Source organism: Haplochromis burtoni, unplaced genomic scaffold (assembly GCF_018398535.1).
Source record: "Haplochromis burtoni strain Fernald_Lab_line unplaced genomic scaffold, NCSU_Asbu1 Contig_672, whole genome shotgun sequence".
NCBI classification, from domain to species: domain Eukaryota; kingdom Metazoa; phylum Chordata; class Actinopteri; order Cichliformes; family Cichlidae; genus Haplochromis; species Haplochromis burtoni.
Genome location: NW_024583033.1, coordinates 20,059 through 44,389, shown reverse-complemented (window position 1 = coordinate 44,389; position 24,331 = coordinate 20,059). Strand labels below are relative to the sequence as shown.

The 24,331-nt window shown below is 40.5% G+C and overlaps 1 protein-coding gene across 1 annotated transcript in view; it reads left to right on the top strand.

The window, feature by feature from the left end:
* LOC102308793 (GDNF family receptor alpha-4) overlaps positions 1 to 17,015 on the top strand; it is a gene marked incomplete at its 3' end in the record, with an annotated part of 74,889 nt that extends 57,874 nt beyond the window's left edge. The window contains 3 exon segments of the mRNA XM_005949727.3: positions 1,656 to 1,790; positions 2,874 to 3,010; positions 16,438 to 17,015. Coding sequence (XP_005949789.1) covers positions 1,656 to 1,790; positions 2,874 to 3,010; positions 16,438 to 16,659 — 494 coding nt within the window.
* Positions 17,016 to 24,331: the final 7,316 nt, after the last annotated feature.

The following is a 24,331-nucleotide window of genomic DNA, read 5'->3' as shown; positions in this document are numbered from 1 at the left end:
GCTGAGGACCATGGCTTCAGATTTGGAGGTCCTGATTCACATTCCCGCTGCTTCAAACTTGGCTGCAAACTGCTCCAGTGTGAGCTGGAGGTCACCCCCAGATAAAGACAACATAACCACATCATCTGCAAAAAGCAGAGATGAAAATCTGGGACCATTAAAGTTGAAGCATTTTACATATTTAAATTGGACACTGGTGCAGGCTTTCATGCATGTTTCTCTCACAGTACAATGGTGTTGTCAGCTTCCTCGTCGTTGCTATTGGTTGCAACCAATCTGGTTCTCCTGGGCTTTGTTATGATGTTTGTGTTCTGGTGATTTGGGCGAGCTTGATGGGGGTGGAGATGTTCTTACAGCACAAATTAACACACAACCTGGTGTTATCTACGCTAGTGTACTCACCGTTGCTTGAAAGTTCGGTTTCCAGGTCTCATCATCACTTTTAGGGGTTTGGTTATTATGCTGATTAGTAGCACAACGTCACAAATGTGCATGTTGTTAAATACCCCAACTCTTTCATCTTTGGACTGAAGGAAGAATAACACTCGGCATTTAATGCTCAATCAACAATCTCTTTAATCAATATTCCATACAATACAGTGTCTGACTGTTTCTCACATTCTTATAGCTTCGGCCCCCCTCCAAACTAAGCATTCACATTCTTTCTCTCTCAGTAAGCCTAAGTCATGACCTTGGCTTCCTGTTCAGTAGGTTTTGTTCTTTCTAATCAGAGAAATAAGGCCATGATTCTACATAAACAGCAGTCCCAGGCACAAACACATACAAAGAGCTCACTCTTTAATCCTTTTCTGACACATCAGTACTATGGCCGTGCTGGCTTGAACAGACACTAGTTTATGATCGTTCTCAAAGTCTCATGGCACAAACCGAGCTAGCCTGCCAGCGGTACAAACCCACACTTACAGATTGGTTTCCTTTAAAAAGAAGATATACATTGAAAGAGCAGTATCAAATAAGTTACATTTGTTATTAACCTTACAGTATTGTGCCAGTTTTAACATGATCCCAGAAAACTACATCTGAATCGTAGACACGTGTTACAATATTTGTTCACGTGTCTGTAGTGAAAACCTTATTGTATTCTAAACTGAGGGATGGATACTAGCTTCTGTTATTTCTATCCATGTTCTATTCCAAAGTAGTTTATATTTGCCTGTTAAGTAACTTACACGAGGGCTCCAAAAATGTTGATATTAAATGTATTAAGATATCTATCAGAACAAATGGAAAGTAATGTATCAAATGTTGAAATGTTCTTTGTGTGTGTGTTTTGCACTGAGTTGTGTTTTTTACTGCCTGTTAAAGTGCTAGCTAACTTCCAAAATGCAAAATTGTGGCTTAAAAATTGACAAGGTAGTACCAGACAACTCTAGGATCTGCAGAATTTCAATATCCCTTGGTCCTTTAAATGAAGGTCATTAAGTGGTTGTTATGTTGTTCTGCAGAAGATAAAACCAGTTTCAATTTCGTGCTCAATCGTTCTAAGTAAAACTTTATGTAGAAGCCAATAAATGCATAAAGTCTCTTAGAACATAGTCTCAAAGATTGATAATCATTAAAATGTAAAATCCAGAACCTTTGATCTGCCCACAGCGAAGTTTCTGTGACAACACCTTGACCTTTTAAAACCACAGGTACCATCATGACGCCCAACTACATCAGTAACAGCTCTGCAGATGTGTCGCTGTGGTGCAACTGTGAAGGCAGTGGCAACCAGTGGCAGGAATGTCTGAAACTGCAGCGCATCTTCACCCACAACAGCTGCCTGCGTGAGTCTACAGTACATACGTTTCATATACAGCAGTCATTTTTCACTCCAAATATCAGGATGTAACAAGTTTGACTAACTTGTTTGTTACCCCTCGTCTAAACTGTTTACAATATAATTCTTTAATTTTTGTTTTTAAAATGTTTGACAGCCATGATACATAAATTAAATATTTTAAATGAAATAAAATGAAAATGCAACAGCAAAAAATGCTGTTTATCAAATAAATGAATGAAAACTAGGCCAGTCCAATGCATACCTACTTGCCAGAAAGAAAACGACTGCTTTGATGAATCTTACTTTAAAAACATTTCCTCATGAGGTAGCATAAGCTACGCTTTGCAGCCAATTTTTCTAATGTAGCCTAAAAATATATAAAAAGTAACAGCTTATGGTTTAATGGTGTCCCATGGTGCTCTGCATGCAAATGCAGATGTCTTTTACACTAAATCATGCAAGTGTTTATATTTCTGGGATGGTTTGAAAATAGACACACTTTAAAGACTTGACACACAATTTATTTTGATAATGTCTGCTTTAAACAATGCATCTGAGGAATTGTGAAAACAGCATTAATGTGTGTTACTGTCAAAGATATATCAAGATTCAGATCAAAGGAAATAAAGGGAAAAATGACTGTGACACTGTCTGCTGGATCAGTCGGGTGGTTGTCTCCAGCAGTGGCTTACTCAGCATGAACTGAGCGCTACCTTTATTAAAAAGGCAGCTACATGCTGCAACCTTAGCAGTCAGGAGAGTTTTGCAGATTGTCTCTGCAGGTTTGTAGGGTGTGAAAAGAAAAATCTGCAGGATAAAGCCCCTTCAGCTGTCATTCAATCACAAGAATTGTCAATAATGGTGTCCATACACAATGGCCATAAACGTCTAAACACTAAAGCCTGGATCTATAAATCAATGTATTGTCCGTAAATCATTGTAATTTATCTAGCTGCCAACTGCTCTAACAATAAAGCTGCCAAATAGATGTTTTTTCATGCCTACACAGATGGAGTGTTGCAGACCTGTGCACGCGCACACACACACACACAAACAGAGGGAGTGATGTGCTTGTTTCTCCAAGCAGGTAACTCCATCAGCTGGATGGGGAGCCTCGGCTTGCTGCCTGCAGACATCACCCAACCTCCTGCGCCTAGACCCTCCCCGCTGGTTCAGAAGGATGAGCTGCTGAAGAATAACCACCTGCCTGAGCACAACAACATTGTGAGTACGCTAAAGCTCATCACCGCTCATCACTGCTGCCACATTTTAAATTACCTTTCAGACTTATCCTAAAGCCTTCTTGCTATCTTTGGTCTAAGCCCATCAAATCACTGTCACGCTTTTATTTATTATGTGGTTATCTCTGTTGCTGGGCTTTTATACCTCAGTTATTGTGTTAGTCCTCCATTTTTACTGGTTTAAAACTATTGGCCTGTAAAAATCAAGCTGATATCCTTTCAGTATTTATTAAATCTTTCAATTTAGCACAAGAAAAAACATCATGGGGGTCCTCAAAATGGGTGAGCTACACTGTTGTGCCACTTGTATCTCAAATAATACTCTCACACTTATCTATATATAAATATATTTAGATATCTATAGAAATCTTGGCTCATGAGGTCAAATGTGTCTTTGAGATATTGGAAGCTTATGAGTAATTGTGCTGTAATCCCCTTTAGTGCCAACCATTTAAGCTGGAGTCTAATTTTCCTGGTATGAACGTGTTGTCGTATAATATCCATTTTAATAGTAATAAATCCATTTCCAGCTTTAGAAGTTTTACTACCGTGTACCATTTTTCTAGAGTAAATCTGACTATAGGATTAGAATTTTCTTCTATTGAAACTTTGATCTTACTCTCCCCAACACTTCTTTGGATTGGAAAATTGAATATGGAGGTCTCTATTTCTATTTGGTGTATTCTGTATTACATTAATATACCAGAATGTGTAACTGAGCTGCATCAAAATAGTTTTTTAAATAGGGAAGAGCCATCCCTCCTTCAGTCTTAGGTAGCTGTGATGTTGTAATGAATCCTGGGTTTCCTTCCTTCCCAAATAAATCTAGAAATAGATTTATCCCATCTATGAAAATGTGCTTGTGGTGCTTGGCAGGGTTAAACATAAATATAATAATTGTGCTGCTAGATTCACAGGATATGTATTCCACCTATCAAGATCTTTTTGTATGTCTGAGTCAATTGGAACGTAGTTGGTATAAGGACGCTAAGTTTTCAGTTATGTTTATAACTAAAAACTTAGATATTGTTTGTTTGCATTCCAGTTTATTTTCAATTGTTGGAGCTTTTGGTCTTGGATACAATTGAATAATAGAAGTTGAATCTTTTTAATATTTATCTTGTAACCTGAGTATTTTCCTAATGTGTTTAATGCTTGCCTTAATTTAAAAAGGAATTAACTGGGTCTGTTAAACATATCATGATATTGTCTGTGAATAAACTAATAGTGTGTACTTGGTTATTGATTTTGATCCCTGAGTTATCTTGCCTAATCATCTGAGCCAGTGGTTTAATATATAGGGATGGAAACTGATAAGACTTTAGCAATTCCAATTCCATTATCGATATCGATTACTGATTTGATTCCTTATCGATTCTCATTGACTCCACTTTGAGAGTCACCACCATCCCTAAGCAGCATATCAAAGACATTACATTCATGCAAATTAATTACATGCTGTGTGGTCAAATGTTTGTGCACGTTGGAGGTGTTTCCCCTCTTTGTTATGGTCAGTGTGGGGGTCATTACTGAAGAAAGTAATTGCACATATTACACATATTACACAGAATACATTTCTTAAAAGAAATGCAGTACGTTACTTAATTACACCCCGAAAAAAGACATTCGTTATACTACTCGTTATGTTACTCTCATGTTACTCTGTAAAATTATCTGAAACACACTATTGAGGACACGCAGGATTTTTCACTTAGTATTTAGATATGAACACAAAGCCGACAGCACACAGGAGAGATGGAAACCAGCACAAAGACACTTTAGAGTGATAGTCACGGTGATTCTGCTTTAGAAACATGAACAGGCAGAAATGGAGGCTGCGGCCTGACTCCTCATCAGCATGTTACCTGTTGAAGTTCAGCACTTTGTCACGATGCTGGGTTTGGGGTCTGCGTTTACGCTGCATTCTTGGCTAGCTTAGCGTTAGCATGCTGTCTGTGCCAGTGTTTGCGAAGAGCTTGTGAAGTTGCATTAATAGCATAATGCAGTTGTTCCTGACCTGGAGCAGTCTCCACTTTACCAGCGCACTTTCATTCTTTTGTGCAATAAAAATAAAAGTAATGTCCATATCCACACTGGATACTGCTCCACTATTTTCCTCCTCCAGCACACAAACTGAAATCAGCTGTTTGTAGCGAGCGTGCGAGAACTGATAAGTGGGACCGATACCCAGGCAGACTAACAATGCCGGAGAATTGGGCTGCTGGAACCGGTTCTCGACTCCCTTCCCTATTAAAGGTGAAACTTGAAAAATGGAGAATATCATGCAAAAGTCCATTTATTTCAACTTAAAAGGTGAAACTAATATATGATATAGACTCATTACATGCAACACTAGATATTTCAACCCTTTATTTGTTATAATTTTGTTCATCATGGCTTACAGCTTTTGTAAACCTCAACTTCAAAAGCTCAGAAAATTACAATATTACATGAAATCAATAAAACAACGATGTTAAATGTCGGACCTCTGAAAAGTGCAATCATGCATATGTACTCAGTACTTGGTTTGGGCCCCTTTTGCATGAATTACTGCCTCAATGCAGCGTGGCATGGATGCTATCAGCCTGTGGCACTGCTGAGGTGTTATGGAAGACCAGGATACTTCGATAGCGGCCTTCAGCACTTCTGTTCGGTCTCATGTCTCGCCTCTTTCTCTTGGCAATGCCCCATAGATTCTTTATGGGGCTCAGGTCAGGAGAGTTTGCTGGCCAATCAAGCACAGTAATCCCGTGGTCACTGAACCAGGTTTTGGTACTTTTGGCGGTGTGGGCAGGTGCCAAGTCCTGCTATAAAAGTCTGCATCTCCATAAAGCTTGTCTACAGAAGGAAACATGAAGTGCTCCAAAATGTGCTGGTAGACGGCTGTGTTGACTCTGGACTTAATAAAGCACAGTCGACCAACACCAGCAGATGACATGACTCCCCAAATCAGCACAGACTGTGGAAGCTGGACTTCAAGTGTCTTGGATTATGCGCCTCTCCATTCTTCCTCCAGACTCTGGGACCTTGGTTTACAAATGAGATGCAAAATTTGCTCTCATTGGAAAAGAGGACATTGAGTCAGTGAGCAACAGTCCAGTTATTTTTTTCTTCTTTAGATTTGTGTCGAAGTTGATAATGTGGTGTTGTTAATGTTGTTAATTGCCAGTAGTTTTGTGGCTTTTGGTCCTAATTTATCATCATCATCATTTTCTTCTACATATTGTTTTATCTCCCCCTTGATTTCTTTAAATATCTCTGGATTGTTCAATATTCTGACATCAACCCTCCAAATTGTATTTCTGTTTGCACTTTTCAACCTAAGCTTTAAGCACATGGTACTATGATTTGAATCATCCGATACCCCGATGACGCACTCTCGAATTTTATCCCTATTCTGTCTTTGTGTAAAAAAGTAGTCTATTCTAGAATTAACAGAAGGGGTTACTAAGTAGTGGGTGTAATTCTTTTAGAGAGGGTGGCAATTTCTCCACCCATCGATAAATCATTTCTTCCTGTCATGCTGACTGAACGCACTCCAGTGTAGACGGAAAGATTCAACTTAACAGTCTTGTTTTTAAGCAGCACGGTGGCACGGTGGTTGGCACTGTTGATGCACAACAATTCCTGAGTTCAATTCCACCATCTGTTCTGTGTGGAGTTTGCATGTTCTCCCCGTGTTTGCGTGGGTTCTCGCCGGGTACTCCGGCTTCCTCTCACAGTCCAAAGACATGCAGTTAGTGGGGACAGGTTAACTGGAAACTCTAAATTGCCCATTGGTTTGATTGTGAATGTTTGTCTGTCTCTCTGTGTTAGCCCTGCCACAGACTGGCGACCTGTCCAGGCTGTACCCTGCCTCTTGCCATATGACAGCTCGCGACGCTGAAAAGGATAAGCAGAAGCAGATGGATGGAGTGTTTTATTTACAAACACCAAATGAACTATATACAAAGTGTTGGGAGTGAATTGGGACTCCGGGGATCCAAGGGTAGGGAGGAAAGGGGGCTCTGCACTCTTGCTCTGCTCACGTACTCCAACACGCTCCACGCAACACTCGCCACACTGCTCAGGGAAATACTCCAGGGAATAAAGGAAATGCCCAAGAGACGGGTCTAGGGAAATCTGTTTACAGACAGACGAAGTAGAATCAACACTAAATAACGCTTGGAAAACACAAGAGAAACTCAAATCAAATCAAATCAAAATTTATTTATATAGCACATATTAAAACAACAGTGTTGACCATAGTGCTTCACAGTCAATAAAAACATGAGACAGTTAAAACAAACAATAGAAGAGGACAACAAACAATAGGTAACAACGCAACAAGCTAAAACAGCCAACTAGACAGAATCAAAAGCCAAAGTAAAAAAATAAGTTTTAAGACGTAATTTAAAAGACTGGATAGACTCGGCAGTGCGAATATGAACGGGGAGGTTATTCCAGAGTCTGGGTGCCACGGATGCAAAGGCCCGGTCGCCTCTCGACTTCATTCGAGTCCTAGGTTGTGCTAGGAGCCTGTGGTTGGACGATCTAAGTGCTCTGTTGGGATTGTATGAATGGAGTAAATCAGAAAGATAACTGGGCGCTAAATTATTCAAAATATTAAAAGTGAACTAGAGGGAGTTACAGTAGTCCAATCTGGATGTAATAAATGCGTGGATAAGCTTTTCAAGGTCCTTTAAAGGAAGGAACGGCTTTGCTTTGGAAATCTGACGCAACTGGTAAAAGCTGTTTTTTACCACAGTGGACACCTGTTTCTCGAGTTTAAAAGAGCCATCCAGGAACACTCCGAGGTTTCTTACAGTGGACGAAAGATGGCTAGCGAGAGGGCCTAGGGCATCAGCTAACTGGTCTAGCGGAGTGTGACTACCAAAGACTATGATTTCGGTCTTATTCTCGTTCAATGTAAGAAAATTATGTGATAACCAAATTTTAACTTCATGCAAACAGTTGAACAGAGGTTGCAAAGAAGCAGACACATCGGATTTCAAAGGTGAATAAATCTGGATATCATCGGCATAACAGTGAAAGGAGATGTTGTATTTACTAAAAATTAATCCCAAGGGCAGCACGGTGGCACGGTGGTTAGCACTGTTGCCGCACAGCAAGAAGGTCCTGAGTTCAATTCCACCATCAGGCCGGGGTCTTTCTGTGTGGAGTTTGCATGTTCTCCCCGTGTTTGCGTGGGTTCTCTCCGGGTACTCCGGCTTCCTCCCACCGTCCAAAGACATGCAGCTTGTGGGGATAGGTTAATTGATTAATCTAAATTGTCACTAGGTGTGAATGTGCGAGTGAATGCGAGTGTGAATGGTTGTCTGTCCCTATGTGTTAGCCCTGCGACAGACTGGCGACCTGTCCAGGGTGTACCCCGCCTTTCGCCCTATGACAGCTGGGATAGGCTCCAGCGCCCCCCGCGACCCTGAAAAGGATAAGCGGAAGCGAATGGATGGATGGATGGATAATCCCAAGGGCAACATGTACAAAGAGAAGAGAGCAGGACTGAGCACGGACCCTTGAGGCACACCACAATAAATAGGGGCAGAAGCCGAGGAGTGTTGCCCCATAGCAACAGAGAACGACCTCTCTGAGAGGTAGGATTTAAACCAAGATAAACCGTACCTTTGAGACCAACAACATGTTCCAGTCTTGATAGAAGAATGTTGTGGTTAACCGTGTCAAAAGCAGCAGACAAGTCAAGTAAAACTAAGACCACAGAATATCCAGAGTCAACAGTTAAAAGAAGATCATTAAAAACTCTAAGTAAGGCTGTTGGCGTGCAGGTTTCAAAACCAGACTGAAACTTTTCATTAATACCATTTGCATCTAAAAAGGCCTGAAGTTGTTTTAGAACTACCTTTTCCAATATTTTGGAAATAAAAGGGAGTTTGGAGATCGGCCTGTAGTTAGTGAGACCATTAGGGTCAAGATTTTTCTTTTTCATAATAGGTTGCACAACAGCATGCTTAAAGACAGACGGTACACAACCTGATGACAATGATGCATTCAGCAGAGATAAGATACAAGGACCAATAACATGTAAAGCTTCCTTAAAGAAACGAGAAGGAAGAATATCGTGCGGGGAACCAGAGATTTTGAGATGATCAATTATATCTTTTAAAGCAGAATAAGACACTGGCTCAAACTGTTGAAAGACAGTCAAGCATTCAGAAGCTGGAACTGGGTCTAAAACTGATGATGGATGAGATGGATGAGAAGCCCTTAGAGCTGAGATTTTATCAGAGAAATACTTTAAGAATTTATCACAAAGAGCAGGGGAAGGCATCCCTATAAGTGGTAGTGCGAGGGTTTATCACAGAATTAAAAGTATTAAAAAGTGCTCGGGGGTTGTGGCTATTAGTCATAATAATGCTAGACAAAAAGGCAGATTTGGCAGCTTTAACAGACTTTTGATACTTAGATAGACAATTATGGAGGATGTCCAGAGAGACGTGGAGTTTGTCTTTCCTCCATTTTCTTTCAGCACGACGACATTCACGCCTAAGGGCGCGAGTAGTATCATTTAGCCAGGGTTGTGAGGATTTGGCACGTTTAATCCTCAGAGGTGCCACAGAGTTAAAGATGTCAGCGCATGTAGTATAAAAGAGGTTAGCAAGCTCATCCGCTGATAAAACCCAGGGTTACACTAACGTGAGTCTTTACAACAGTCCAGCGACGAGAAACTCTGAGCCACCACCTTAAGTAGTGGCCAGGAAACTGCTGGATAATGAGCCTCAGGTGTGTAATTGCCTGCAGGTGCGTGGGCCAAAGGCGAGAGCCCGTGGTGAGCTCTGCCCAGGCAGAGGTAGAGAGAGCGTGAGCAAAAACGAAAGCGAAAACACATGAAGCCTTGCAGAGTCAGCCGGACAGCCACAGGGACCACGACCATCACCACACATTTCTAATTAATTTAGCAACAGGTTCCTGTAGCTAGTTGTGTCCATATTACTATTCATTATTACGTTCAGATCCCCCACATATACAGATTCCTTCATTTTCCACTGATACAGCGTCAAACAGAGATTTAAAAAATTCTGTCCACTTTCAGGTGGTGCATACACGTTCACCAGTGTAACAATGTTTGGTCCATCAGTCCTTTAACTATGAAGTATCTGCCTTCATCGTGTTTAATTTCCTTTCCACACACAAAATGAATAGTATTAGAGATTAATATTGCTTCTCCTATTTTACGTGAATTTCTATGTGAACAATAAAAAGTATTATTGAAGACAAATCTTTTGGGTTTTTCATCTTGCACAATCAACAGATGGGTTTCTCCATCTGTGCCTTTTCCTTTTTACGTTTGGTAATTATTCTAGATCTTTTCACTGGAATTCCCAGAACATTTACATTAAGGAACATAATTCTAACATTTCCTTTGTTTTATGTTCACAATGGTTAAATGCCACGGTTGGCAGAAGAGCTTTAGTGAGACATATTTAAATAACAAAGAAGTGTATTTAGAACTGCTGACTTCCACCCAGACAGGTCAGCTACACACCTGTCAAGTGCTGGCCCCTTCATGCTTTGAGCTGGGACACCTCTCGTAAAGAGGGGACGCCACTCTGGTGTTGATTCCCAACCCTTTGTGGGTTAATTCATCATTACCTTCCCCCATCAACATGTATAGGTATTTTTGTCACCAGCTAAAACTCATGACACCCTTAAGATATCTCTCTTTCTGTCATGTTTTGCAGCTTACTTAGTTTGACTCGAGTGTGGGACTTCGGCAAGACAGCGAGATGCAGAATAAACTTTGCGATACTTTTTTCACTTTAACACAAAACTGAGGAAAATGATGATTGCTTAAATATGTGCAAAAGGAAACTAAGGGTAACTCAGAACGTAGACGTTGGTGGACCGAGAGAACTGGTACTTCTCCAAGGCTGGGATCAGGGGTGATTCATAGCCAAAAGCAACCTCAACAGGGGAAATACCAGTGGCTGAGGAGGTTAGTGTATTGTGCGGAGGTTCTTATGGTCAGTCAGTACAACAAATGGATGTTTGGCTCCCTCATTAGCAAACACCAAGAATCACTGAAGCTGCTTTCAGGTGGTGTGAGTGGGCCAATCCGCCATGGTTTTTACTCTTTCCAGATAAGTCTTCATCCTGAAACACGAAGCCAAGGAAAGATACTGTAGTTACATGAAACTCACATTTTTCTGCTTTCACATACAATCTGTTCTCAAGGAGCCGATGCAAAACTTGATGCACATGGACCTGGTGCTCCCCCATACTCTTAGAAAAAATACGAATTTCTTCTAAATAAACAAACAAGTTTAAGAAATCCCGGAGTACATCATTGATAAGTGCCTGGATGACAGCTGGGGCATTAGTAAGGCCGGACGGCATCACTAAAGACTTGAAGTGACCGAGGCGTGTATTAAATGCCATTTTCCATTCATCTCCCTCACGAATTCGAACCACATGGTAAGGATTTCGTAGGTTCAGTTTAGTGAAGACGGAGGCCCCCTGGAGGAGTTTGAAGACAGAATTACTGGGGTGAAGAGGATATTTAATTTTCACTGTGATCTGATTAAGTCCACGGTACTCAGTGAGGGTCTTATCTTTCTCGGCCACAAAAAACAACCCAGCCCTTATGTGGGAGGCAGATGGTCAAATTATCCCAGCGGTGAGGGAATCCATAATGTATTTCTCCATAGACTCCCTCTCAGGGCGGGAGAGATTGTATAATTTGCTGGTAGGTAATGGAGCTCAGGACAAGGCCTGTGCAGCTGTCTTATAGCCTGTAGGGAGGTAGTGAAGGAGCCATCTCCTTGCTGAAGACTGTCGTGATAGACCCTAGGAACTTGAGTCAAATCGGGAGAACACGGGGTGACAACTCGGGGAGTCATGTTTACCGTTTACCATTCTAAAATAATATCCCGGAGTCTGGATGGCTGCACTGGTCTGGATGGCTGCACTGGTCCTTAAGTATTACAGTTGATTAAAGATGAGCAGCAGGTGAACAGATTAGGAGAGAAGGATGCTTTGCCCAGGTAAGGCAGGGAGGACGACTGCCTTTTACCCACAGATCAAGGCTTCCTATAACACTTTCCCTGGTTTAAGAGTACCAACATTTATTTACAATAATTAAGCCTAGCAATTACATGAAAAATATAATAGTACTGTGTGCATATACATATATACTCACACCCACTGACACACTCAGGTGCATCTCTACTCAAATCAAACATTTCAAACAGTTTGGTAAACTGGAACATATTAAACTAAACTCTTTCAGGGAAAACATTAAAGCTGTTCATCATCTAGGCTTTTTCTGTCAAGTGCCATTTGTAGTTCAAGTAAATAATAATAATAATGGATTACATTTATACAGCGCTTTTCAAGGCACCCAAAGCGCTTTACAATGCCACTATTCATTCACTCTCACATTCACACACTGGTGGAGGCAGCTACAGTTGTAGCCACAGCTGCCCTGGGGCAGACTGACAGAAGCCAGGCTGCCATATTTCGCCATCGGCCCCTCTGGCCAACACCAGTAGGCGGTAGGTGAAGTGTCTTGCCCAAGGACACAACGACCAGGACAGAGAGCCCGGGGATCAAACCGGCAACTTTCCGGTTACAGATACGCTTCCCAACCCCCTGAGCCACGGTCAGGGGGTTACACAATTACACAAACCAAAAAGTAATTTGGTTTGTGTTCACCCATTGATGTTAGCCTGCTGTTGGAACTCCAGCAGTCGTCCTCGGGCTCCTGCAAGTTTCCCCAATCCTGTTATTTCTGCCTGCTCCCCAATTCACAGTTCTGGCGTTCTTCTGCAGCTTCTTGATGAGGGCTTGATGAGCACTTAAAGTACTTTCTACAACTACTAAGCCTTTTCACCCAATGTTTTTTTATGCTGTGGCAGGCAAGATGTAGGACCCAAATGCAGGACTTGAAACACAAGAGGGGTGAACTGAGAGAGGCAGCTTGTGGCAACAACTCAGACATCTCAAACATGGAAAAACAAAACCTAAACTGGAAACTAGGAAGCTAGGGACACAGAATTAATAAAATAGAAAATGGGAAAAAAAGAAGCTAAGAATTACAAGGAGACTTGAGGAGAACAGAGATAACACACAGGACATAGAGGTAGTTAACGACACGACAATGGACAAAGGAAAACACAGGGCTTAAATACACAAGGGAGTAATGGAGGGCGACACATATGAACCTAATCTGACATGATGAACCAAAGGGGAAGCAAAACTGAAAACACTGAACGAAGGACATGAGACTATCAAAGTAAAACAGGAAACACAAGACAGGCACGGTGACGTAGACTTGACAAGGAGATACGGCTGAAACAGAGACAAGACTATCAAACAACGACATGGAGACATAACTGACTGGGGAGACACAGGAGATACACAAATATAGAGACCGGGAAAGAACAGACAACAAAACAGAACTGATTTGACGTGACACACAGAACAAAACCTGAGATCTAAAAATCACTAAAATATAACCAGAAACTAAGTGAAACAAAGAATATTAATAATCAAAACACTGAGTCACCAGGCTCAGGAACATGACACTTTATCCAGCATTCACACCACGGGCAACTCAAACTTTGTACACTACCCTAAACCCAATACAGTTAATCTGGATTGGCTCTCTATTTAAAGAGTCTAGTCTCTGATCCAATGAGTATGGCCCAGTCAGCAGTGCAGAGCTAGAATGTAAGAGAGGAACAGGGGACTGAGGGGACCCTGAGGGGACCGCCGCTATTCTCCGGATGTCTACCCTGCCTATACTGATGAAAAACCGGTGGCCCCAAGTAGCCCTGCAGGCGTCATCTACCACACCAGTGCCATCAGGTCCGCTCTAGATTTAGTTTAGTGGCCTGAACAGTGAGCCCCAGAGGTATGTTACTGTTAAAAGGCTGGAATAATCTGTAAGAGCTATTTATGAGATGTAACGCACCTATTTCTTCTGTGTAGGTGTAACTCAATAGGAGAGGAGCCAAGTCCAATAGGAAACAATGAAAATCTTCTAACACAGGAAAAAATGAGCAGAGAAAAGTCAGATATAACAAATCCCATTTCTGGGTCCAGAAGTGATACATGAAGTCAGACATCTAAACATTTGCTTTCTTTCTAACCAAGCACTAAAGGCCTCAGACAAGATCTGGGCTGTGCGCCATGTTTGCATTCTCCACTGCTACAAATAATCCGCACAGAAGCACACACACTCCAACACACACACACACAAAGTTGGCCAAGGTGTTGACCAAGAGGACAATAATCTACAGTGCGGACCACTGACGCTTATTTACTTGCTAATGCTTTGTTTCCACACAAAGTACTTATTGTAACTGACCTCAGAGCCAGCACACGCTGCTCGCCCATCGTTTTTCTATCCACAGTGCTCATGTGCAAACCGTGAGAAAAAAGTGCCGCCCCGTCAGAATATATGCTTGTAAAATGGGTTTCATCTGTTTGAGATGAAATTAGACAGATTGCATTACCTACTTACTGCTTCATTTTAATTTATGTCTATTTTTAGATTTGACCAAACACTGTTTACCTTCCTTGTCCTGACAGATTATTACTGACACACTATTTCTGTCACTGCCCCTCCCTAAAAAACACAAAAAAAACAAAACAAAAAACAGCACACACACACACACACACACACACACACACACACACACACAACACTCCCCCCCCCAACACATAAGCTTACAAGCACACACATAAACACACTCTCTGAAATGTGGTGAGAACACATCTTTTGAGAACCATGGTTCCCGGCTGCTCTTGTCCGTCACTGACCAATAAATGTGGTCCAAGCCAATTGTGGCCCTGCCTAATGTAACCTTGGAAAGGCCACAATCTGCCACGGCTGTGGCTCTCTAGCTTCCAGCATGCATCTACTGCCAGAGATAATCTGGGCCAGTGGACAAGAGGGGATTCCAACTCTCTCTCTCTCTGTCTTGGTTGTCCTCCTCTGCTCGCTCGCTCTCTGTGTTTGCCTGTCTCTCTTCCAGTGAACAGATTAGTTGAGGTGTTGGTTGGAAGCAGTGCATCGCTTAGGCTTTATTAGCATGAATTTATTCATGCCCTGTGTCTTCCCCTTCCTACTTCTTCCCCCAAATCCTCTTCCTTCCCTCCTCCTTTTTTCTATGTGTCCTTTCATCATTTCCTCTACTCACTAATATGTTATTTGTCTTATTTCATCACATCTTGTCTCTCCTCGGCTCATTCCGTCTTGCATCCTCAAAGCATTACAGCACCCACCTTAACTAGGGCTGTTCGATATAACGATATATATCGGATGACGATATAAAAACATCTATCGTTTCCTATCATGCTATCGTTTGTTTCGTGGTGTCGTGAAATTGAAACTGTTTACAGCAATATTTGTTCATGGTTTTGATGTCACTGTAGTGGCTATATTCATTTCTTAAAGTTCTCTCTTTCTCTTATGTTTAATATAACCACACTACTGATGGACAAGTGTCTGTTTTTATGTGTTGTCATTAGCAACAATGACGGTAAAACCATTGCGTGGCTCGTTTCACAATAAAGCTCAAGATCCTGTTGAGGCTTTTCAAAATAAACCTTAGACTCAAACGTTAGGCTTTTCCCCGCAGCACGCCATGTAATAAATACAAATAAATACAAAGAAAACGGCGGCCGTTACAACTTATGTCTAAAAATGTATTGTTTCATTCATCGGTTAAAACACTCAACTACAGCACGCCCGGCTCAATACATGTCAGGAAAGTCGAGCTGCCCGAGATTCACAGAATTTACAGAAAATGTTACATTTTTGTGATTTATATCGTTGTCAGGACGATAAATGTCTTATATCAGGATATGAGATTTTGGTCATATCGCAAAGCCCTAACCTTAACTCACTTCATTTCTCTCAGTTTATACCTGCTGCACATCTCAGCCCTATTTGGAGCTTCTGATTTTCACACTAGATAATCAAATGTTAAAAAAGACTCAAACAATCCCAGTCAGATATATATAAATACATACAACACGCCAGGATCAGAGGCAGTTTCATCTGAAGGCTCGTGGCATATTATGAGTAAAGCAACTTTACATAGGTCTTAGATTTAACCAGCAGCACTAGCACCCATATCACTGCAATGACTCAGGGCGCTGCTCAAAAGACGTTTTTGGTTGCACATGGCAAAAAACAAACAAACAAAACAGAACAACACACAATGTAATTAGGCATGTGCTAATAGCTTAAATAATTAATATAGATTCAGTTCTTGAGTTTCAAATTCTATTTTCGTACCTCAAGAGAACACATAAAAGCTTTGACACTTTCCCCTCCTCACCAGGACCCAGAGAGTGGCACTGTTTTCAACACTGTGAAATGTGAAAATGTCCAAGCAGAAAAAATGCAACAATAACTTTCACTCACACTTTGTTCCCCGACAGGTGTTGGACAGTAAGGAAGAGGAGGAATTGACACAAACAGAAGATGAGCAGGAGGGTGCAGATGGTGGCCAGTTTGATGTCATCCCGCTCTACTCAGAGAGGGCTACTGTCTCCAACCTAGGCTCTTCTGGGACTGGGGGGTCCACATCTCTGACCACTGGCCCATCTAAAGCCATGCTACTCCTGCTTCTTCTCCTGTCATTTTCCCTCAGCTGGCTGTAAAACAGAGGATGGAAAGAAATTACATACACACAACTATTTTAGATTCATTGCTGTAAAATTATAATTCCAAAATTGAAAAAATTGACTTTGCCATTTGTCTGTAGAATCCCTCGATCCCCACGCTCTGCCCTCTAACCTAAACATGCCTCTTTTTTCTTTCTGAATGTGACTGAAGGTAAAAGGTCTGACGAGCACAGAAATCCTAGTTGTGGTAGGGTGTTCATATAATGCAATTATTAATATGCATAATAAAGCTGTTCATATCACCGGTCTAGAGAAAAATTGAAAGTGGCTTGTTGTAGTCTCAGCAAATACTTTCTGGCAGCGGTTTTTCGTCCTTTTGTACACACCCAATTATAAAGTTTAGACAATATTTTGAACTGGTATATAAAAGGCATACACAGTACATACCAAAATGCCTGAAACAAAATTCTTAGCCCACAATCACCACTCCACCCCCACCTCATAAAATGTAACATTTTGTCCAAATTTTCCCAAGTGCTTTTTTAACAGAGCAATGGATTTTCAACATAGCATTCCTTACTAGTTTTCTTTAGAAAGCATAAAGTATTTCTTTTTGCATATAATAACATAATTACTACCGGAAAAAATCAAGTTAATATTGAGGATTATCTGCAAATGTATATGTTGTACTTTAACAAGAGTTGTCACTTGAGAAATTATGATACCAAAACCAAAAAACAATTCACTTTAGACTGTTGATGCCCATAAAGCATGAGATGGATATGCAGAGTTTTGAGTGCTTGACAATGTTGAGAACTGTACTGAAAAGTGTAATGAAGAAATTTAAAGAGAGCCACACGGTACAGAATAAGTCCTGTCAATTAAGCAAAAGATTTCAAAGACTCTAGAAAGAAAACTAGTGAGAGATGCATCTAAAACAACTTATTGTAGTCTCAAAGTAGACAATCACTAGAACACTGCAGAAGAATGGAGCGCAAGGTTAGAGGCCAAGAAAAACTTCACTACTACAGAACACACAGTTACAAGCAAGACTGACGTATGCTAAAGATCATGCATGCTGGAATCGTGCCCAGAGAGACGCTGCTTATGTTTGGAAAATGAAGGGAGTGGCTTACAACCCAAAGAACAGTCTCTGCAGTATGTTGCTGTGGGAATGCTTCAGTGCTTCTGGATCTGGGGAATTTTGTGAAGGTGGAAATAATTATGAAGAAAGAAGGATTTATGAAGATTCTGAAAACTTCAAGCTGTCAGCAGTAAAACGGGAACTGGTTCATACATCATCTCATTCTTCCAACAAAACAAAGACCCAAAACTGGCCTGTGCAAAGCCCTGACCTGAATCCCATTGATACTCCTATAGGGTGGACCTAAGGCCCAGGTCCATACCAGAAGAACATCAAATCTGGAGGATCTGCCAAAGGAGAATGGGTTGGGATTGCTCATGAGATGTTTGTGAGATCAGTTCAAAACTACTACTAAGGAATGGTTGCAGGCTCTTATCCAGCAAAAAGGACACATAACTGACTATTAGCATCAGAAGGGTTAATAATTTTGTCCCTGGTAAAAAACAAAGAAACCAAAAAATGTTGAAAAATGATTTTGTAAAATACTTTTGTTTCTGTGTCCAAAGTAAAACAATGTAAGCATCCAAAATAAACGAGGATGTTTTGAACAGCTGTGTTAAAAATTCCTTGCTTGGTTTAACAGTGCTTGGGAAATACTCTTCACAGGGGCTCTAATAGTTCTCCCCTTATGTAAGAAAATTAAATATGCTACACAAATATTACTAAAACATTTACTTCTAAATTAGAGCAGGTCATAAATCAATTAATTATATTTTTATCATGATAACATCACATCATCACCTTAATTTAATTTACCACACATGACTTTTATTTTGGAGGTTTTTATTGCTATTGCAGCTTATTTATTTGTCTTTAAGCAGGAAAATTCAGCAAATACAAATTTAATAAAATGCCCCAGGTGTGCTTAATTGATGATACTATAACTGAACAGTACTGTAAGTTAGAAAAAAAACAAAAGGTAAACTTTATGCTGTACTAGTAATCTGCAACCGTCCTCCACCTTTTGCCACTGTCCGTCACGAGCAGTGGTTAGTGCTGTTGCATCACAACAAGAAGGTCCTGGGTTTGAATCCAAACTCTGTGTAACATTTGAACGGTATCCCCTGTTTTGTTGTTGTCACTTGTTTTGTTTTTTAACTTTATGAATAATGATTAGTGTCACTGGTTGTGGCTTACCTGTCTAAGGGTCATCCTGACAATGACTGAAGGGAAAAGAGGTCTTCATATACAACTCACAAGTCAAACTTTATCACAGTGATGAATGGAGCCTTCCCAGTAGCTCTGCCACTGTCTCTGCTTTCCAGCCATAGTGAATGATAAATTACACGCTTGTCTCTCAGTTCAAGTGCCAAGTATGTGTGTGTTTGTGCATACAAGTGCAGGGATCAAGCAAGGACTGCATTTTGTCAAAAATTGTCATTATACTTTGACAATTGCACTGTAATGTTGCCACCCTCATCAGCACAGCCTTGGATGCTTGCACAGACGTCCCCCCCCAATTTGCACACATGCTGCCTGCCATATATCAAGACCACGCAGCTCTCTCTTTCTTTATCGCTCCATCCCTGTCCCTTTGCCCTGCCACAGGCAGTAATATGAATAAAGCAGTGCTAATAAAAACAACACACCAGAAACAATATGATCTCTAAAACAGCAGAACAAATCAAAAAGCTCCCTGGCAGGTTCATGAACACGGACAAACATGAAGAGAGTGGGAAAGAGAGAAATGTATGTTAGAGAAATAAGGCCGAGTCCCCGTGTGGTCTCTGTGTTTGATGTTTGTCTTGTTTTTAGTTGCTGATGATCAGTTTGTAACAACATCTTTTTATCATCTGACCTCCTGGAGAGGAGCTGTGTGTGTGTGTGTGTGTGTGTGTGTGTGTGTGTGTGTGTGTGTGTGTGTGTGTGTGTCCTATCACTGCTACCAGGCAGTGATAGCTAAATCACTGGCCCTGGAGCACAAACATGGTAGAGAATTGCCAGCTCTCGATTTTCTGTGTCTTATAAATCTCTTGCTGACACGACTTTTTTCCTCTCTCATTTCCTATTTTTGTGGAACATGTAAAATTAGCTTCCATCTGCAGGGGCGCCACTGATGGGGCAGAGCTAAGAAAGGAGACAGTGGAAGGAGAGAGGGAAAGATGATTGGGAAGATGGAGACAAGATGAGAGAAAGAAAACAGAAGGAAGAAGTAATGAAAGAAACAGTAAGTTTGAAGAAAAGAAAAAACAAGGAAGAAGAATAGAAGTCAGAGAAGTAAAGGCGATAAAAAGGAAACAGCAAAAGGGAAGACAAGAGGAGTGGAAGGAAGAGGAAACAAAAGAGATAAAGACAGTCTAAAGGAAGGAAGGAAAAAATGAAGAGGGAAGGATTAAAAGCAGAAAAGGACACTAAAAGAGAATCACAGAGAAGGAAGAGCAAAGAATAAAGTCCATGAAAGATGCAAGATGGAATTGAAAAGAGACGTGGAATGGGGACGAGGGGAAGGAAAAAAGTAGGGAAAAAAAGCCAAAAGTAGGGAGATAAAAATCAGAAGGATAAACTAGGAGAATAAAGGAAAAATGAGGACAGACAAAAGAATAAGACTCAACAGGAAATGAAGGGAAAGAGAAAAAAGAAAAGAAAGAAAAGAGCAACTGGAATAAAGCGGGAAAAGAATAAGACAGGAATCAAGAATTATATATAATAAAGTAAACAGGAGAAGGGTATCGCAAGAGCTTTTCTTGTTTTCTTCTTCTGCAGAATGTTAAAGGAAACACAGAGAAGAGGAGGAGGAAGAGGTTTGTTTTGTAAAGTCGCCAAGGAAACAGACTACAAAGAGAATGAAGGGTTTAGGGCAGACATAGTGAGAGGTGACAGGTCTGCGGGGTACTGTAACCTCTCCGTTTCCTCAGGCACTGCTGTTAGATGCAACTGTTAGGAATCATACACACAATCTCAAAGGCCTAATGAAGGTCTTAGACAAAGCATGTGTCAATCAGTGAAATATGATAAGAGACTGAGTAAAGCTCTTATCTTTAAATACTGAGGAGGTCTGCACAGCAACTACTGATGTTCTGCGAGAAGGCAATAAAAACAGCAATACAGGAGAGGATACCATACACATATACAAGCTTGACAAAGACAATGTGCCACTCATTTTGGACATTTTTGAAGCCTTATTGTTAATGATGTTGGGTTCACGTTTTCAGGCCTGCAGTTTGGTGGATACTAATAGTAATAAAACATTTATCCTCCCAGTCACTGTCTCAGTTATGCATTTTCATGAAGCTTTAACACAGGCTTGCTGTGTCACTGCAGAGTATAAAGACAACTTGGCACGCTGTACCACTGAAATGTTCACAAGGTGTCCTTTTATAGAGTAAAACATCTCTGTCATCTAGTAATCAAACTGTTCTGTATGAATATTAGATAGAAAACACAGGTGCTTATATGCATGTGGGTGAAGGAGGCATGCTGGCGTGCTTGAATAGAAAAGTGCAATGTAAGAAACAGTCCATCATAAAGTATGTTAGAGTTAAATTGATAAGGAAAAGTGATGGGATTATTGTTAATTAACTTCTCAAACACTCACAGCCTGGTCAGTCATTCTCATGAAGCTGCTCTGTCAGCTGTATATATACTGTTCTGACTCAAATATGGATTCATCCACACCCTAACAAATGCTAAAATTACCTAATTAAACATTAAAAGCTCCCCAGGTGATTAGACAAAAACATTCAATAAAAGTTTGACCATGTTAGATTTAAATGACAGTGTAAATTTGAGGCTGGAATTTCAGAATTTATATGCTCAGTTAGAGTTTATTCTCCAAGATGAGTAACAGGCCAGCGTCAGCTTTCTGCTTAAACTGAATCTGCTGTGATATAAATAAACAATTCACAGCATATTTTCCTTTTTTCATGTGTAGTCTCAGCCAGTTCTTAAGTTGAAATCACTATAGAAGACGCAGAATTTGTTACCTGTATGTGATGATTTTTAGCAAACATTGTTTCGAATTTACAGCTTAAGCACTGAGAATATAACAAATCTGCAACCTTTGTAAGTTATCAATGCTACCTTGGTCAAAAGGTTTAATGTAGAAGGGGTGTTTTTACAGTTAACTCTGATGGGGTCCTTCCTTGTCTTCGGCCTCCAGGCTGTTCAACACTTTAAACGTTTCCCTTAAACAACTGGCTTATTTGAAGTATAATTGTTCAGGTGAGGGAACTGATAAAAACCATGTGGGGGTCAAAAACAGACCAGCCCATTAATTTTATTTGATGTGGGTTCAGATGTGTGAGTCAAAATGTAGACTCAAAAAATGAAAATTTCCTTATGTGAGACATCAGATCTAACATATAATGTAATATAGAAGAAGGCTAATATAAAATCAGTGCCTTGAGATCAAATACTGGGAATGGACTGAAGCAAATCATTTTTATGTAAAGATGACATTTAAACCAACGCATGGAGAGAATGACAAGCAACAAAAAACAGAAACATCCATCTGACCTGACAACTTAGCAAGGTTAATTTCTTTCTAAGTTAGCTTAAACAGTCATTTGGCTACTATATAGTTCAGTAACACATTACTTAAGCAACGTCCACACTGGCAAGGAGACCTATGAGCTACTACCGGTGAAATAATCACTGACAGTGCAAAGTGGATGGGCCCCAAGAAAAACTTTGCTGAACTTTGAGGTAAATGCCTGAAATGAGAGTGGAGGATATCAGTGACTGACATGTGGCTTAGGGGTAAATACATTAGGTAACTTAGGTAACAGGAACCTAAAATTTCTGGTATTATCAGCTGTCATCTTTAAGATAATGTGTGACGACCACAGCCTTTTTATCTCACTGAGTTTTTTTAATCTTACTCAGTTATATCTTAGCTCCTCATCTGTGCTTTCCATTAACAGAACAGTCTGATAAATATTTGAATCCTAGATCAACTGTTTGATTTCCCAAAAAAGGCGAATGCAATATTGCTCAAGCCCTCTGTTCTTAGCTAACTTGCTCACATCAGCCACCGGTGGCAGCTAGTTTTCTTTGGCGTTAAACCTGTAAAGCTAAGTAAGCAGTAAACGTTACATTACTTGTTCAGAAATAAGTAACAAGCAGTTGTTTCTAGGGTGGACTTGGTAAAATGATAAAAGAAAAAAAAAGTCTCATAGCAAAATATGTAATGATCACACAAAGCATTTATTCACTCATCAAGAAACTGTTGTTTGACCCTATTTTTAATTGCAGTCAACACAACTTTAAATTTAACCATTTAAACATGATTTGTTTCATGTGTGCAGACTTAACATGTATTTTGTACGCCTTTACAGAAGCACACATCACCCTAGTAACCAATTCAAGTATAATTTACATGTAATTCACAATAACAGCTAATTCAATGTGTTTAATATTTTAAGGTAAAGACCCTACAATATTATTAAGAAACCCCAATAATAACATGATGAGCAATCACAAAAAAATTAAGATTTGAAAAATGTGCCAATTGTTGTGATTTAATCCAAACAATCCTCTTGTTTAAGCCTTTTTATTGCCTAAATGTCACAGGGTAGTTTTTTCTAGTCCTAACCAAGAAGTTGTCCCGAAGCACCGATGAATAGATACAATTCTGTTACAGTTTCATAAATTGTTGTGAGACTATGTTCTTACTTTGGAGTGGTAAAAGAGCCCTAATGGCAAATACTCTCTTGTCCTGAACGCCTCCACAACCAAAGGTCTGCTGCTCTACTATTGTGATTCTACAGAAAGCCATCGATATAGCAGTGCAGTTGAGCTGTCAGTGTTCTGTTCACTCCATGTATCTGCCACCTGAAAACACTGCTGCTCCTATTTCCATGGGTGGATGTCTCATTTCCCACTCCCTGCTGTGCTGAGCTTGATGTTTCTTTCTTGGGGCTGGGTAGCAAAAATAATTTCTCCAAACACCAAATTTCTTCCACATGGGTTTAAAAATACTAGAAGAGGATATTGTTGCCTTGGTCAAAGACAACATCAGTCTTTGATTACACTTACCAGGTGTTCCTTTTCAAATTGACAACACTGAGCATGTGGTTTAAAGCAAATTACTTCAAAAGTCAATGAACTGTCTCCTTTGACCTCACAGCCACTCCACTCCATTTTCCTCTGCATTACCAGATAGCAGGGGTTAATTGAGATCAGCTTGGGGGGGAGCAGGTGTCTGAATTATGTGGCTAGCAGAGGCTGGAGCAGTATCCTTTTACTGGAACCCATTGTTCATTTTAATTGTTGTTCCGGCTGTTTGTTGTGAAGATAGATACCTGATGATGGAATGACAAGAGGGAGAAAGAGAGGCAGAGGATGGACTGGACACTGGTGATTTACAATAATATGTACTAAACAAGCAGAGAAGTCATGCGTTAAATCAACTTTGAGAGGAAGAGAGAGAGCAATACAACACAAGCCTCCAGGGTGAGAGAGGACTAGAGGAGGATGTGTTCATGGGAAGGAGCGCTTTTTTATTGTTCTATTACCAAGCAGTAGATTTGCATGGACAAATGTGTGTGCACACACAGACACACACCATGTCAGATTTGAGTTTCTAGTGTGCCTGCTTTCTCTCTTCAGTATTTTAGTATACTT